The sequence below is a fragment of the Pecten maximus genome, chromosome 13 (genome assembly GCF_902652985.1).
Source record: "Pecten maximus chromosome 13, xPecMax1.1, whole genome shotgun sequence".
Lineage (NCBI taxonomy): Eukaryota > Metazoa > Mollusca > Bivalvia > Pectinida > Pectinidae > Pecten > Pecten maximus.
In genome coordinates, this window is record NC_047027.1 from 39,288,606 (window position 1) to 39,306,830 (window position 18,225).

The 18,225-nt window shown below is 38.1% G+C and overlaps 1 protein-coding gene across 6 annotated transcripts in view; it reads right to left on the bottom strand.

Annotated features, from left to right (window-relative positions):
* Nucleotides 1-1,271: 1,271 nt before the first annotated feature.
* Nucleotides 1,272-18,225, bottom strand: part of LOC117341324 — a 49,495-nt gene continuing 32,541 nt past the window's right edge. For 3 of the 6 annotated variants that reach the window (XM_033903177.1, XM_033903181.1, XM_033903176.1), the window contains exons 2-6: nucleotides 18,040-18,135; nucleotides 16,079-16,101; nucleotides 14,282-14,545; nucleotides 4,241-4,417; nucleotides 1,272-3,584 (exon numbers count right to left, since the gene is read on the bottom strand). In XM_033903177.1, coding sequence (XP_033759068.1) covers nucleotides 1,333-2,985 — 1,653 coding nt within the window. In that variant the 5' untranslated portion in view covers nucleotides 2,986-3,584; nucleotides 4,241-4,417; nucleotides 14,282-14,545; nucleotides 16,079-16,101; nucleotides 18,040-18,135 and the 3' untranslated portion in view covers nucleotides 1,272-1,332. The remainder of the gene's footprint in view (nucleotides 3,585-4,240; nucleotides 4,418-14,281; nucleotides 14,546-16,078; nucleotides 16,102-18,039; nucleotides 18,136-18,225) is intronic. The other 3 variants (XM_033903179.1, XM_033903180.1, XM_033903178.1) reach the window with 3 other exon arrangements.

The following is an 18,225-nucleotide window of genomic DNA, read 5'->3' on the forward strand; positions in this document are numbered from 1 at the left end:
GACAGTCTATACACTGCCACTCACAAAGATGTTACAGCGCCGACAGTCTATACACTGTCTGTCACAAAGATATTACAGCGCCGACAGTCTATACACTGCCTGTCACAAAGATGTTACAGTACCGACAGTCTATACACTGCCACTCACAAAGATGTTACAGTACCGACAGTCTATACACTGCCACTCACAAAGATGTTACATCGACGACAGTCTATACACTGCCACTCACAAAGATGTTACAGTACCGACAGTCTATACACTGCCACTCACAAAGATGTTACAGCGCCGGCAGTCTATACACTGCCTGTCACAAAGATGTTACAGTACCGACAGTCTATACACTACCACTCACAAAGATGTTACAGTACCGACAGTCTATACACTGCCACTCACAAAGATGTTACAGCGCCGACAGTCTATACACTGTCTGTCACAAAGATGTTACAGCCCCGACAGTCTATACACTGTCTGTCAAAAAGATGTTACAGTGCCGACAGTCTATACACTGCCTGTCACAAAGATGTTACAGTGCCGACAGTCAAGAGGTTTGATCGGCTGGCTGATATGTGTCCTATGTACATATTATATCAAAATATGAGAATCAACAGTAATTATAAATCTATTATGTCGCACTCTGCAACGCTCTATAGCATCATATTCCTCTACAATTACACCTCCACCATGGAAACTGAGGTAAAATTGCAGACTAAACAAGAGGCCAAATGGGCCTGCTTCGCTCACCTGGCTTTAATCTGAAACGTGAGTTTAAGGTGAAACACTTAATTGTTAAGCATTATGAGTTTGTTTGGTCGTTTTGGGTTTTATTTCGAGATATACTGTACATATAGGATAGCAACATTGGTGGCATAATTACACATGAATGCAGTTGACAGCAAACATATTCTATGGAATGCACGTCGGTCATTTTGCTATTAAGATGAAATTGATAAAACTTTTTAACACCTTTTTCTGACCTTGAAAGTACATTGAGGTCATTCTTTTTTGTTGATAGCAGGTTATCCAAATATATCATTGGCCAAATGGCATTACACCAACTCTTTTGAATAAATATTTTAAACACATATAATCCTGGTGACTTTGAATGTAGGTCAAGGTCATTCATTTGAACAAACGTGTAAGTCCTTCATACCAGCATGTTACAGGTCCAATATAAGTCTTTTGGTTATTTAGAATAAGTCATTTGAAGATTGTAATACATTTCACCCAACGAAGCTTTAAATGTACGCCAGGAAAATTTTAAAAGAACCCACTTTTAGTTTTGATTTACTTTTTATTCATTTTTAAATATTTCGCAAGGCATGCAATAACACATCACGGTTGTACATAACGATACATGATTGTTGTCACTAAGACGGAAAACAACATTACTATGACATGTCTAGAGTGACGTAAAACACACGAGAACATTACTATGACATGTCTACAGTGACGTACTATGACATGTCTACAGTGACGTAAAACACACGAGAACATTACTATGACATGTCTACAGTGACGTACTATGACATGTCTACAGTGACGTACTATGACATGTCTAGAGTGACGTAAAACACACGAGAACATTACTATGACATGTCTACAGTGACGTAAAACACACGAGAACAACATTACTATGACATGTCTACAGTGACGTACTATGACATGTCTACAGTGACGTAAAACACACGATAACATTACTATGACATGTCTACAGTGACGTACTATGACATGTCTACAGTGACGTAATTTGACATGTCTACAATGACGTAAAACACACGAGAACAACATTACTATGACATGTCTACAGTGACGTACTATGACATGTCTACAGTGACGTAATTTGACATGTCTACAGTGACGTAAAACACACAAGAACAACATTACTATGACATGTCTACAGTGACGTAATTTGACATGTCTACAGTGACGTAAAACACACGAGAACATTACTATGACATGTCTACAGTGACGTACTATGACATGTCTACAGTGACGTACTATGACATGTCTACAGTGACGTAATATGACATGTCTACAGTGACGTAAAACACACGAGAACAACATTACTATGACATGTCTACAGTGACGTAACATGACATGTCTACAGTGACGTAACATGACATGGGTAGAGTGACGTAATATGACATGTCTACAGTGACGTACTATGACATGTCTACAGTGACGTAATTTGACATGTCTACAGTGACGTAAAACACACAAGAACAACATTACTATGACATGTCTACAGTGACGTAATTTGACATGTCTACAGTGACGTAAAACACACGAGAACATTACTATGACATGTCTACAGTGACGTACTATGACATGTCTACAGTGACGTACTATGACATGTCTACAGTGACGTAATATGACATGTCTACAGTGACGTAAAACACACGAGAACAACATTACTATGACATGTCTACAGTGACGTAACATGACATGTCTACAGTGACGTAACATGACATGGGTACAGTGACGTAATATGACATGTCTACAGTGACGTACTATGACATGTCTACAGTGACGTACTATGACATGTCTACAGTGACGTAAAACACACAAGAACAACATTACTATGACATGTGTACAGTGACGTACCATGACATGTATACAGTGACGTACCATGACATGTATACAGTGACGTAATATGACATGTCTACAGTGACGTAAAACACACGAGAACATTACTATGACATGTCTACAGTGACGTAATATGACATGTCTACAGTGACGTAATATGACATGTCTACAGTGACGTAATATGACATGTCTACAGTGACGTAAAACACACGAGAATAACATTACTATGACATGTCTACAGTGACGTAAAACACACGAGAACATTACTATGACATGTCTATAGTGACGTAATATGACATGTCTACAGTGACGTAAAACACACGATAATATCATTACTATGCCATGTCTACAGTGACGTACTATGACATGGCTACAGCGACGTAAAACACACAAGAACATTACTATGACATGTCTACAGTGACGTACTATGACATGTCTACAGTGACGTAATATGACATGTCTACAGTGACGTTAAACATACAAGAACATTACTATGACATGTCTACAGCGACGTACTATGACATTTCTACAGTGACATAATATGACATGTCTACAGTGACGTACTATGACATGTCTACAGTGACGTAATATGACATGTCTACAGTGACGTAAAACACACGAGAACATTACTATGACCTGTCTACACTGACGTGATATGACATGTCTACAGTGACGTACTATGACATGTCTACAGTGACGTAAAACACACGAGAATAACATTACTATGACATGTCTACAGTGACGTAACATGACATGTCTACAGTGACGTAATATGACATGCCTAGATATGACGTAACACATATGGTCCTGAAGAGTCATCAGTCAGCTATTGTAGCTATCAGACCCAGGTTATAAGTCTGAATTCGGATTATCTCTCCTAGATTTAGGACAATCTGTCTAACGTAGGACGTCCTCCTTAGATCTAGGTAATCCTGCTCAGATGTTATTCTGTCCAGATCATCATATTTATTTCATCTTCAGTGATCAAGGGTCTCCTCCTGCAATATGAAAATTAAAGAAATCGTGTCACGTATTTATAGTAACTCTTCGTGTAGACCCGCCTTGGCTTGGTTTTATAGGTTATTTATGTGATTGTTGCGAGGGTGGTCAGGTGGTTAACACCGTCGTCTGTCATGGAACACGTGGATTTTCTCCAGTCTATCCCACTGTAACACCCGTCACGCTTCAATTCCTACCAGCAACATTGATTTTTACTAAAGCAGTGTATTGTAGGTACATGCAAATCATTTTATATATTGATCGATTTTTTTTTAACTTTTGCAGATCCTTACAGGTGAAACTGAAATTTATTAAAATTATTATTCTCTTTCTCCCAATTTCTTGATCTTTATTTCAATAACGTCTTAATCTGGTTGGAAGTTCTCTCGAGATTGCGAGACATACCCACATGACCGAGACAAAATTGTCTCTGAAATGAGGTATTTTTAATCAAACGTGCATAAAGTGTTCTTGAAAATTAAACTTTATATAAGACTTGATGGGTGTTACAATACTGCATGTTGTATATTTGTAGCTGATAATGAACAATAGTACTAACCGAGGTAATTTGCTTTGAATTAATTTGGTTCGTTGGAAATTTTCCATTGTTTTCAATATTGTGTAATTGTTAAAAGTTTTATAAAGCTAGACTTACCTTTTGTTTAGGTGACTATACATGTAGGGTCCAATATGCAGTCTTTCCGCGAATCATCGTAGCCGAGACCCGCCCGACAGCGAATCTTAGACAGCACACTATTGTGACACTCGATGTACATGTTACAGTAGGACGGGTGATGTTGTCGTCCATTGGGCTTCTCACAGGTAACATCAGCTGGGGGACATCAGTTTAGGGTATCACAGTATAAGTAATATATCGCAGTGCATATGTTAATGGTAAAAAGTTTCCCTCGCCGCCATTGCCAATACCCTAGTCATCATTAAAAGTTTATAAATGGCTAGTGTTGATGAAACATGTCTTTTATGTCTTTTGATAAAACACAATGAAATGTAGATAAATTGATATACAAATATATAGTAATTGATATACTCAAAATACTTTAAAGAGGCTTGCCCGCAGAGAGATCAGAAAATTGGCTAATAGAAAAAGATTTCTTACACATGACAGATTGTTGGAATTCTTGAGTTATTCATTTTACTTTCCTTATAAAACGCTGAAAAGTGATATTAAAACCTCATTTTTTAAATATTATTTATTTAATCGCAACCCGCAATAAGTCCCCGCTATAAAGTGGAGTCTAATTTGATAGACACATCAAAGAAACAAGCACGTGCACAGTGCCGCACAGTGATAACTTCAAAGGCAGCGGCGATTTACAAAGAAGATTTGCCGTTATATTCCATACATTTCCCTCTCAGGTTGAGTTTTAAAACGTCTTTTAAATACATATTCTGTAATTGTTTTCAAGAAATAAAGTCGGAAAGCCTCTAATTTTGTCACATAGAAACGTGTACTGAAGTTTATTTAGTGATCGGAGATGTGCCGTTTACCGGTCCGTCTGCGGGTAAGCCTCTTTAAACTAAGTTACTAGATTTGGCGTACTTTCTGTTTTGAGTTATGGTATGAGGATTATAATCAACTGAATCCTATTCTGAGCTACATTTGTATTTACACACATTTACTATTAAATTGTTTGTCGACTGCCTGTTTATGATCACGTTTACCATTAAATTGTTTGTCGGCTGCCTGTTTATGATTACGTTTACCATTAAATTGTTTGTCGGCTGCCTGTTTATGACCACGTTTACCATTAAATTGTTTGTCGACTGCCTGTTTATGATGATCACATTTACCATTAAATTGTTTGTCGGCTGCCTGTTTATGATCACGTTTACCATTAAATTGTTTGTCGGCTGCCTGTTTATGACCACGTTTACCATTAAATTGTTTGTCGACTGCCTGTTTATGATGATCACATTTACCATTAAATTGTTTGTCGGCTGCCTGTTTATGATCACGTTTACCATTAAATTGTTTGTCGACTGCCTGTTTATGATTACGTTTACCATTAAATTGTTTGTCGACTGCCTGTTTATGATCACGTTTACCATTAAACTGTTTGTCGGCTGCCTGTTTATGATTACGTTTACCATTAAATTGTTTGTCGACTGCCTGTTTATGACCACGTTTACCATTAAATTGTTTGTCGACTGCCTGTTTATGATCACATTTACCATTAAATTGTTTGTCGACTGCCTGTTTATGATCACGTTTACCATTAAATTGTTTGTCGACTGCCTGTTTATGATCACGTTTACCATTAAATTGTTTGTCGACTGCCTGTTTATGATCACGTTTACCATTAAATTGTTTGTCGACTGCCTGTTTATGATAACGTTTACCATTAAATTGTTTGTCGACTGCCTGTTTATGATCACGTTTATATTAAATTGTTTGTCGGCTGCCTGTTTATGATCACGTTAACTATTAAATTGTTTGTCGACTGCCTGTTTATGATCACGTTTATATTAAATTGTTTGTCGGCTGCCTGTTTATGATCACGTTAACCATTAAATTGTTTGTCGACTGCCTGTTTATGATCACGTTTACCATTAAATTGTTTGTCGACTGCCTGTTTATGATCACGTTTACCATTAAATTGTTTGTCGACTGCCTGTTTATGATCACGTTTACCATTAAATTGTTTGTCGACTGCCTGTTTATGATAACGTTTACCATTAAATTGTTTGTCGACTGCCTGTTTATGATCACGTTTATATTAAATTGTTTGTCGGCTGCCTGTTTATGATCACGTTAACTATTAAATTGTTTGTCGACTGCCTGTTTATGATCACGTTTATATTAAATTGTTTGTCGGCTGCCTGTTTATGATCACGTTAACCATTAAATTGTTTGTCGACTGCCTGTTTATGATCACGTTTACCATTAAATTGTTTGTCGACTGCCTGTTTATGATCACGTTAACCATTAAATTGTTTGTCGACTGCCTGTTTATGATCACGTTTACCATTAAATTGTTTGTTGACTGCCTGTTTATGATCACCTCGGCTTCGGTGAGTTTCCCTTCAATCTTTTTGAAGAATGATAAATGTATTATTAGCGGATGATTTCCTAGTTACCATAGGACTTTTCTTTCCAGAAATTTTGTATGGTGTAGGTCTTGAACGCTTTGGCCTTAACAGTATCACCAAGTTCCAACTTGTCTGGTTTAATGTACTCCAAAGGTCTGCATACATTGCATTTCCCCTTCGTCATGATATCATTGACGCGAATGTCTAAATGGGAGCTGTTGACTGTTAAATCATTGGACATTGAATATTCTGGAAATGTTGACATTATGTTTCGAGTAAACAAAGCCGGAGGTACATTCGAGGAACTAGGAGCGGCACTTCTGTCATTTCGTAGTTGAATTCTTTGTCTTGATCCGTTATCTGATGTCAATAACGGTGGAATTTCATAATCAGAGAATATTTTGTCCAACTCAGCCGAGCAGAAGATCAGGGCGGAGATTTAACTTCCCAGTCAATCTCCATTAATTCAAGGTACCCCGCTAGTTCTGTAGTTACCTACGTGTTACAGTACCCCGCTAGTTCTATAGTTACCCACGTGTTTATCTACAGTACCCCGCTAGTTCTATAGTTACCTACGTGTTTATCTACAGTACCCCACTAGTTCTATAGTTACCTACGTGTTACAGTACCCCGCTAGTTCTATAGTTACCTACGTGTTACAGTACCCCACTAGTTCTATAGTTACCTACGTGTTTATCTACAGTACCCCACTAGTTCTATAGTTACCTACGTGTTTATCTACAGTACCCCACTAGTTCTATAGTTACCTACGTGTTACAGTACCCCGCTAGTTCTATAGTTACCTACGTGTTACAGTACCCCACTAGTTCTATAGTTACCTACGTGTTACAGTACCCCACTAGTTCTATAGTTACCTACGTGTTTATCTACAGTACCCCACTAGTTCTATAGTTACCTACGTGTTTATCTACAGTACCCCACTAGTTCTATAGTTACCTACGTGTTACAGTACCCCGCTAGTTCTATAGTTACCTACGTGTTTACAGTACCCCGCTAGTTCTATAGTTACCTACGTGTTTATCTACAGTACCCCACTAGTTCTATAGTTACCTACGTGTTTATCTACAGTACCCCACTAGTTCTATAGCTACCTACGTGTTTATCTACAGTACCCCACTAGTTCTATAGTTACCTACGTGTTTATCTACAGTACCCCACTAGTTCTATAGTTACCTACGTGTTTATCTACAGTACCCCACTAGTTCTGTTGTTACCTACGTGTTTATCTACAGTACCCCGCTAGTTCTATAGTTACCTACGTGTTACAGTACCCCACTAGTTCTATAGTTACCTACGTGTTGATCTACAGTACCCCACTAGTTCTATAGTTACCTACGTGTTACAGTACCCCGCTAGTTCTGTAGTTACCTACGTGTTTATCTACAGTACCCCGCTAGTTCTATAGTTACCCACGTGTTTATCTACAGTACCCCACTAGTTCTATAGTTACCTACGTGTTACAGTACCCCACTAGTTCTATAGTTACCTACGTGTTTATCTACAGTACCCCACTAGTTCTGTAGTTACCTACGTGTTTATCTACAGTACCCCACTAGTTCTATAGTTACCTACGTGTTTATCTACAGTACCCCACTAGTTCTGTAGTTACCTACGTGTTACAGTACCCCACTAGTTCTATAGTTACCTACGTGTTTATATACATTACCCCGTTAGTTCTATAGTTACCTACGTGTTACAGTACCCCGCTAGTTCTATAGTTACCTACGTGTTTATCTACAGTACCCCACTAGTTCTATAGTTACCTACGTGTTTATCTACAGTACCCCACTAGTTCTGTAGTTACCTACGTGTTTATATACAGTACCCCACTAGTTCTATAGTTACCTACGTGTTTATCTACAGTACCCCACTAGTTCTGTAGTTACCTACGTGTTTATCTACAGTACCCCACTAGTTCTATAGTTACCTACGTGTTTATCTACAGTACCCCGCTAGTTCTGTAGTTACCTACGTGTTACAGTACCCCACTAGTTCTATAGTTACCTACGTGTTTATCTACAGTACCCCACTAGTTCTGTAGTTACCTACGTGTTTATCTACAGTACCCCGCTAGTTCTATAGTTACCTACGTGTTACAGTACCCCGCTAGTTCTGTAGTTACCTACGTGTTACAGTACCCCACTAGTTCTATAGTTACCTACGTGTTTATATACAGTACCCCGCTAGTTCTGTAGTTACCTACGTGTTACAGTACCCCACTAGTTCTATAGTTACCTACGTGTTTATCTACAGTACCCCACTAGTTCTGTAGTTACCTACGTGTTTATCTACAGTACCCCGCTAGTTCTATAGTTACCTACGTGTTACTGTACCCCGCTAGTTCTATAGTTACCTACGTGTTACAGTACCCCGCTAGTTCTATAGTTACCTACGTGATACAGTACCCCACTAGTTCTATAGTTACCTACGTGTTACAGTACCCCACTAGTTCTATAGTTACCTACGTGTTACAGTACCCCACTAGTTCTGTTGTTACCTACGTGTTGATCTACAGTACCCCGCTAGTTCTATAGTTACCTACGTGTTTACTACAGTACCCCACTAGTTCTGTTGTTACCTACGTGTTGATCTACAGTACCCCGCTAGTTCTATAGTTACCTACGTGTTACAGTACCCCACTAGTTCTATAGTTACCTACGTGTTGATCTACAGTACCCCACTAGTTCTATAGTTACCTACGTGTTACAGTACCCCGCTAGTTCTATAGTTACCTACGTGTTGATCTACAGTACCCCGCTAGTTCTATAGTTACCTACGTGTTACATTACCCCACTAGTTCTATAGTTACCTACGTGTTTATCTACAGTACCCCACTAGTTCTATAGTTACCTACGTGTTACAGTACCCCACTAGTTCTGTTGTTACCTACGTGTTGATCTACAGTACCCCGCTAGTTCTATAGTTACCTACGTGTTTACTACAGTACCCCACTAGTTCTGTTGTTACCTACGTGTTGATCTACAGTACCCCGCTAGTTCTATAGTTACCTACGTGTTACAGTACCCCACTAGTTCTATAGTTACCTACGTGTTGATCTACAGTACCCCGCTAATTCTATAGTTACCTACGTGTTTATCTACAGTACCCCACTAGTTCTATAGTTACCTACGTGTTGATCTACAGTACCCCGCTAGTTCTATAGTTACCTACGTGTTTATATACATTACCCCGCTAGTTCTATAGTTACCTACGTGTTACAGTACCCCGCTAGTTCTATAGTTACCTACGTGTTTACTACAGTACCCCACTAGTTATGTTGTTACCTACGTGTTGATCTACAGTACCCCGCTAGTTCTATAGTTACCTACGTGTTTACTACAGTACCCCACTAGTTCTATAGTTACCTACGTGTTTACTACAGTACCCCACTAGTTCTGTTGTTACCTACGTGTTGATCTACAGTACCCCGCTAGTTCTATAGTTACCTACGTGTTACAGTACCCCACTAGTTCTATAGTTACCTACGTGTTACAGTACCCCACTAGTTCTATAGTTACCTACGTGTTTATCTACAGTACCCCGCTAGTTCTATAGTTACCTACGTGTTTATCTACAGTACCCCACTAGTTCTATAGTTACCTACGTGTTACAGTACCCCGCTAGTTCTATAGTTACCTACGTGTTACAGTACCCCACTAGTTCTGTAGTTACCTACGTGTTGATCTACAGTACCCCACTAGTTCTATAGTTACCTACGTGTTACAGTACCCCGCTAGTTCTGTAGTTACCTACGTGTTTATCTACAGTACCCCGCTAGTTCTATAGTTACCTACGTGTTTATCTACAGTACCCCACTAGTTCTATAGTTACCTACGTGTTACAGTACCCCGCTAGTTCTATAGTTACCTACGTGTTACAGTACCCCACTAGTTCTGTAGTTACCTACGTGTTTATCTACAGTACCCTACTAGTTCTATAGTTACCTACGTGTTTATCTACAGTACCCCGCTAGTTCTATAGTTACCTACGTGTTTATCTACAGTACCCCACTAGTTCTGTAGTTACCTACGTGTTTATATACAGTACCCCACTAGTTCTATAGTTACCTACGTGTTACAGTACCCCACTAGTTATGTAGTTACCTACGTGTTTATCTACAGTATCTACAGTACCCCACTAGTTCTGTAGTTACCTACGTGTTTATCTACAGTACCCCGCTAGTTCTATAGTTACCTACGTGTTACAGTACCCCACTAGTTCTGTAGTTACCTACGTGTTTATCTACAGTACCCCGCTAGTTCTATAGTTACCTACGTGTTACAGTACCCCACTAGTTCTGTAGTTACTTACGTGTTACAGTACCCCGCTAGTTCTATAGTTACCTACGTGTTACAGTACCCCGCTAGTTATATAGTTACCTACGTGTTACAGTACCCCACTAGTTCTATAGTTACCTACGTGTTTATCTACAGTACCCCGCTAGTTCTGTAGTTACCTACGTGTTACAGTACCCCGCTAGTTCTGTAGTTACCTACGTGTTTATCTACAGTACCCCACTAGTTCTATAGTTACCTACGTGTTACAGTACCCCGCTAGTTCTGTAGTTACCTACGTGTTTATCTACAGTACCCCGCTAGTTCTATAGTTACCTACGTGTTACAGTACCCCGCCAGTTCTATAGTTACCTACGTGTTTATATACATTACCCCACTAGTTCTATAGTTACCTACGTGTTACAGTACCCCACTAGTTATGTAGTTACCTACGTGTTTATATACAGTACCCCGCTAGTTCTGTAGTTACCCACGTGTTACAGTACCCCACTAGTTATGTAGTTACCTACGTGTTTATCTACAGTACCCCACTAGTTCTATAGTTACCTACGTGTTACAGTACCCCACTAGTTCTATAGTTACCTACGTGTTTATATACATTACCCCACTAGTTCTATAGTTACCTACGTGTTTATATACAGTACCCCACTAGTTCTATAGTTACCTACGTGTTTATATACAGTACCCCACTAGTTCTATAGTTACCTACGTGTTTATATACAGTACCCCGCTAGTTCTATAGTTACCTACGTGTTTATATACATTACCCCACTAGTTCTATAGTTACCTACGTGTTTATATACAGTACCCCGCTAGTTCTATAGTTACCTACGTGTTACAGTACCCCACTAGTTCTGTAGTTACCTACGTGTTACAGTACCCCACTAGTTCTATAGTTACCTACGTGTTTATATACATTACCCCACTAGTTCTATAGTTACCTACGTGTTTATCTACAGTACCCCACTAGTTCTATAGTTACCTACGTGTTTATATACATTACCCCACTAGTTCTATAGTTACCTACGTGTTTATATACAGTACCCCACTAGTTCTATAGTTACCTACGTGTTTATATACAGTACCCCACTAGTTCTATAGTTACCTACGTGTTTATATACAGTACCCCGCTAGTTCTATAGTTACCTACGTGTTTATATACATTACCCCACTAGTTCTATAGTTACCTACGTGTTTATATACATTACCCCACTAGTTCTATAGTTACCTACGTGTTTATATACAGTACCCCGCTAGTTCTATAGTTACCTACGTGTTACAGTACCCCACTAGTTCTATAGTTACCTACGTGTTACAGTACCCCGCCAGTTCTATAGTTACCTACGTGTTACAGTACCCCACTAGTTCTATAGTTACCTACGTGTTTATCTACAGTACCCCACTAGTTCTATAGTTACCTACGTGTTTATATACAGTACCCCGCTAGTTCTGTAGTTACCCACGTGTTACAGTACCCCACTAGTTATGTAGTTACCTACGTGTTTATCTACAGTACCCCACTAGTTCTATAGTTACCTACGTGTTACAGTACCCCACTAGTTCTATAGTTACCTACGTGTTTATATACATTACCCCGCTAGTTCTATAGTTTCCTACGTGTTACAGTACCCCACTAGTTCTGTAGTTACCTACGTGTTTATCTACAGTACCCCACTAGTTCTATAGTTACCTACGTGTTACAGTATCCCACTAGTTCTATAGTTACCTACGTGTTTATATACATTACCCCGCTAGTTCTATAGTTACCTACGTGTTACAGTACCCCACTAGTTCTGTAGTTACCTACGTGTTTATCTACAGTACCCCACTAGTTCTATAGTTACCTACGTGTTACAGTACCCCACTAGTTCTATAGTTACCTACGTGTTTATATACATTACCCCGTTAGTTCTATAGTTACCTACGTGTTACAGTACCCCACTAGTTCTATAGTTACCTACGTGTTACAGTACCCCGCCAGTTCTATAGTTACCTACGTGTTACAGTACCCCACTAGTTCTATAGTTACCTACGTGTTACAGTACCCCACTAGTTCTATAGTTACCTACGTGTTTATCTACAGTACCCCGCTAGTTCTGTAGTTACCTATGTGTTTATCTCCAAGGCTGCTCTCTGCTTTTTTTTTGAAAGAACTGATAAATATCATATTCTTTATTTCTCTCTGGACTCTGGAATGACACATGTTTCTGTTACAGTTTTTCCCTGTGCACGTCATCTTCATCGTTATCAACAATTTCGACTGGCAATGACAAAGTGAAACAAATGTCGTGCAAATCTCCCCCAGCCAACTGCAACAATCATGTCTTTATGCGCGAGCGGCCTTCGTTACATTCATAGCTACTAGTATCCAATTTATCAACCCATTTTTTTCCTCATTTGATTGATGTCGATCCATCATCTTGGAGATCAAACTGTGGATAGTTGGGGGGATTCGGTATCATTTTCACCAATAGACTGAATATTGAATCAATTTGTTCTACCAGAAACATTAACATTAATTTTATCATCTTAAATTGTCAGATGTCACATCCCTATATCGGAAATGATAAACACATGTTTTGGTCACCATAGTGTGTATCACAATCCTCAATAAATACCCTATATTGTCTATACCTACTGTAAACTTGTAAGGGTATGATCCGGAATGCGGACTTAAAATATCCGCACCTGAATGGCTTGTGCGCATACTGTGCTGTATTAAGGATTTACTTGCGTGGTGAACAATAAATACACATAATACAATTGGTTAAAATATTAAAGTTCATAAACAAGTGTGGAACCATGTCAGAACCTCCCATAACAATCACAGCGCTACTTTTAACTTCGACATAAAATTTGGTTAAAGCCATCGACATATGTAAATGCGCATGCGCTGATAGAACCAATGGATGGACGGACATTTCTACATTCTGTATGTCCTTCGAGAGACTCGCTACGTTAGGGGACAATAAAACACACATTGGTTCATCGTTGATAAATTGCAGTTCCAGAATTATTAGACAAAAAATGCATTTGTTTTATGATTTGAGATTTAAACAATTGTCATTCTCTAAAAGCATGTCTATGTGTCAAATGTCTCGAGGTAAGGACGTGGAAGACATTCGATCTGGAATTTACCCAAATGATATAAATCCTGTATGTCATCGCTAATTTCAGTTAAGTTTCATAAAATGTTCTTCTATCTAGTGAAATATGAGTCCAATACGATTTAGTGCAATGTTTGGACGAGAGTTATCCCGCTCTGTTTACATATTGTAGATATGTCTCTTATATAAAGTATTGTATAACCTTCTACTAAGGTCACTCACCTTCGGGAGGAATCATACACGAGTGTGTGTACTGGTCCCATGCCTGGATCACGTCAGTTCCGGCGACACTAAGGACCGGACACCTGAACAGTGTTGGGGTGTTACCCAGACACTGGTAGTATTTGGTCGAATCTTGACTGTCACGAAAGAACGTTTCTACAGAACAGTCCATGACGCTGGTGGGATCGGTAGTGGTGCTGGGCTCCGTACTAGTTTGGTTTGGTGTCGCTGTTGTCGGGAGTGTGGTCGTGGTGGGGAGGGTGACTGTCAATAACATAATATACAAACTGTACCATACAGACAATCCGGTCGGACCATGACGCTCTGTAGAGCTCCTGCTCTATCGTTTCCTGTGAGTTTCCGACGATGACAAGCAACAGATACTTGAGAAAGTCGGCATTTTCTAGAAAGTTTTTTTTTTTTTTTTGTAATTCCTGAAGTTTTATTTCCTTTTTGATGCAATACGCCCAAAATCACAGCATATTGTTAAACTGACGAAAGGGACTAGGCAAAATAAATTATGTCTGTTTAGGGTCTCCCACCCTTTCTAGAATTTATCCCCAGACCCTAAACTTTTTATTGGCTTATAGATCTCAGTTTTCTGAAAGTTTGCTTTCTTTTCTATGTCCTTTCATATACATTTTAATGATCAATATCAGCATTTGAAACAACATAATCGTGTCAATATTTACAGCGGATATGTCTGCTTCTGACACTTTCAAAATCAATCTTATCACCATCTGTTGTAATTATACACTGTATGTTGATAAAGTGTTGGGAAAACTGTCTAATTCAGTGGTAGACGTATGACAATGACACCTACAAGATATTGATGCAAAAATCCAGGAAAGAAAAATATCATATGGAAAGATGGGTCCGTCTACGTATTTACTCCAGTGTAGAAGGAAATTAATAATTTGTAATAAGTTGGGTGGACATGGGTATATCTGGTACAAGAAAAACAATTTTTATTTAAGATAATTAACAATAATACTTCAGATGTAAGTAATTCACAATCTAAATGAGTACAGATTAACTATAATAATTATTTAAAGTTCTAAAATATGTTCCACATTTAACAAGTATTCAAATCCAATCAGAATCTGCAGAAACACAATTAAACCACCTTAAATCATATGTTAATACAATGGAACATGTGCTTATCAATGATCACGTGATAGATGCCTAGTTATATATGTCGGGCCGGCCATCACTGTCGCGGGAAACATTTTTTAAGGACGTGGATTTGACGCGGTGGTATAACATGTGCTTATTTCTGGCTAGACGATTAGGTTCCGTAGATCGTGAGTTCGAGGCCCGGTCAGGGCACGAGTCATAAAGCTATCTTCCTTCGTCATTTGTGTTACTACATTGTATGTCATATATCTATTTATTACCACACTGTATCATATGTACTATGTGTTGGTGATCCGAAGGTAAAGATTTGAATTTCTGGTCGTAATTGTACTGTGTGGAATATATTTATTTGTGTGCGAAGTGCCTCCCTGTAGGTATATTTATTGCTATCAATGTATTCATGTCAATTCAAAAGCGATTTGTCACTGCGATCATGTCAGGGTATCGGAACGACAATCACTGCACCATGGAAGTGTTCTTTTCTTAAGAACGCGGGTGTGGTGCAGTGGTATAAGCTGTGGGTATTTCTGGCTAGGTGATTAGGTGCCGTAAATCGTGTATAAAACAGCACAACATTTCACCAAAATGTAAACTCGAATAAAATTGAATGAGGGACAAGATGAAAATAATTGTTAAGTACAAAAACATCTTGATACTTACTACAAACTAGTTTCGTTGTTTTCCTGTAAAATATTAAAACAAAAAAGTTCATTATAAATGGCATGTTACAGGTAAAATAGCATATCATATGTTCTGTAAAATATCGGAAGACGTCATGCCATGGTTACGGGCTTACTTGAGCCAACAAGGTAAAAATTTTCGTTGATATTAATACCAATATGGAGGAGGAGGGGGGGGGGGGGGGGGGGGGGGTGTCATTTTGATTTGAGGAAATATAAAATAATATCGTAATAAGATATTACACGGTGTTTTACCCCGACGCAGATTGACAGCCGAAAAGATTATATTACTGAAAGAAAATTAGAAAATAGGTATAATCAGATATTGAACATATCGAACGAACGGAGATAATGACGATACAAATACATACTGATCTTATACTGAACGGAGATAATGACGATATAGATACATACTGATCTTATACTGAACGGAGATAATGACGATATAGATATATACTGATCTTATACTGAACGGCGATAATGACAATACAAATACATACTGATCTTATACTGAACAGAGATCATGACAATATAGATACAGACTGATCTTATACTGAACGGAGATAATGCAATACAAATACATACTGATCTTATATTGAACGGAGATAATGACAATATAGATATATACTGATCTTATACTGAACGGAGATAATGACGATATAGATACAGACTGATCTTATACTGAACGGAGATCATGACAATATAGATACAGACTGATCTTATACTGAACGGAGATCATGACAATATAGATACAGACTGATCTTATACTGAACGGAGATAATGACAATACAAATACAGACTGATCTTATACTGAACGGAGATCATGACAATATAGATACATACTGATCTTATACTGAACGGCGATAATGACAATACAAATACATACTGATCTTATCCTGAACGGAGATCATGACAATATAGATATATACTGATCTTATACTGAACGGAGATAATGACAATATAGATACATACTGATCTTATACTGAACGGAGATAATGACGATATAGATATATACTGATCTTATACTGAACGGCGATAATGACAATATAGATACATACTGATCTTATACTGAACGGAGATAATGACAATATAGATACATACCGATCTTATACTGAACGGAGATAATGACGATATAGATACATACTGATCTTATACTGAACGGAGATAATGACGATATAGATACATACTGATCTTATACTGAACGGAGATAATGACGATATAGATACATACTGATCTTATACTGAACGGAGATAATGACGATATAGATACAGACTGATCGTATACTGAACGGCGATAATGACAAAACAAATACATACTGATCTTATACTGAACGGAGATAATGACAATATAAATATATACTGATCTTATACTGAACGGCGATAATGACAATATAGATACATACTGATCTTATACTGAACGGAGATAATGACAATATAGATACATACTGATCTTATACTGAACGGAGATAATGACGATATAGATATATACTGATCTTATACTGAACGGAGATAATGACGATATAGATATATACTGATCTTATACTGAACGGAGATAATGACAAAACAAATACATACTGATCTTATACTGAACGGCGATAATGACAAAACAAATACATACTGATCTTATACTGAACGGAGATAATGACGATATAGATATATACTGATCTTATACTGAACGGAGATAATGACGATATAGATATATACTGATCTTATACTGAACGGAGATAATGACGATATAGATATATACTGATCTTATACTGAACGGAGATAATGACAAAACAAATACATACTACAAGTATATACACGGTATACTACACACCACACGTGACATATACACGGTATACTACACACCACACGTGACATATACACGGTATACTACACACCACACGTGTTTAACTTGATCTTTATTTTTAACATACATAATATTATTTGCTTTACTTACTCTTTGCAAGATTTGTCTTTCTTGAATAATCTTGTGAATAAGCATTTGATGGGGCCATAGCTTTTCGCTACCTCGGCCGTCTGGCAGATCGTTCCTCTGATTGAAAATAAACAAGCACATCATTACCAAAGTACTCTCCCCTTGTAAACGAGCTGTATATCAGTATGTACTTCATGATATACGGTA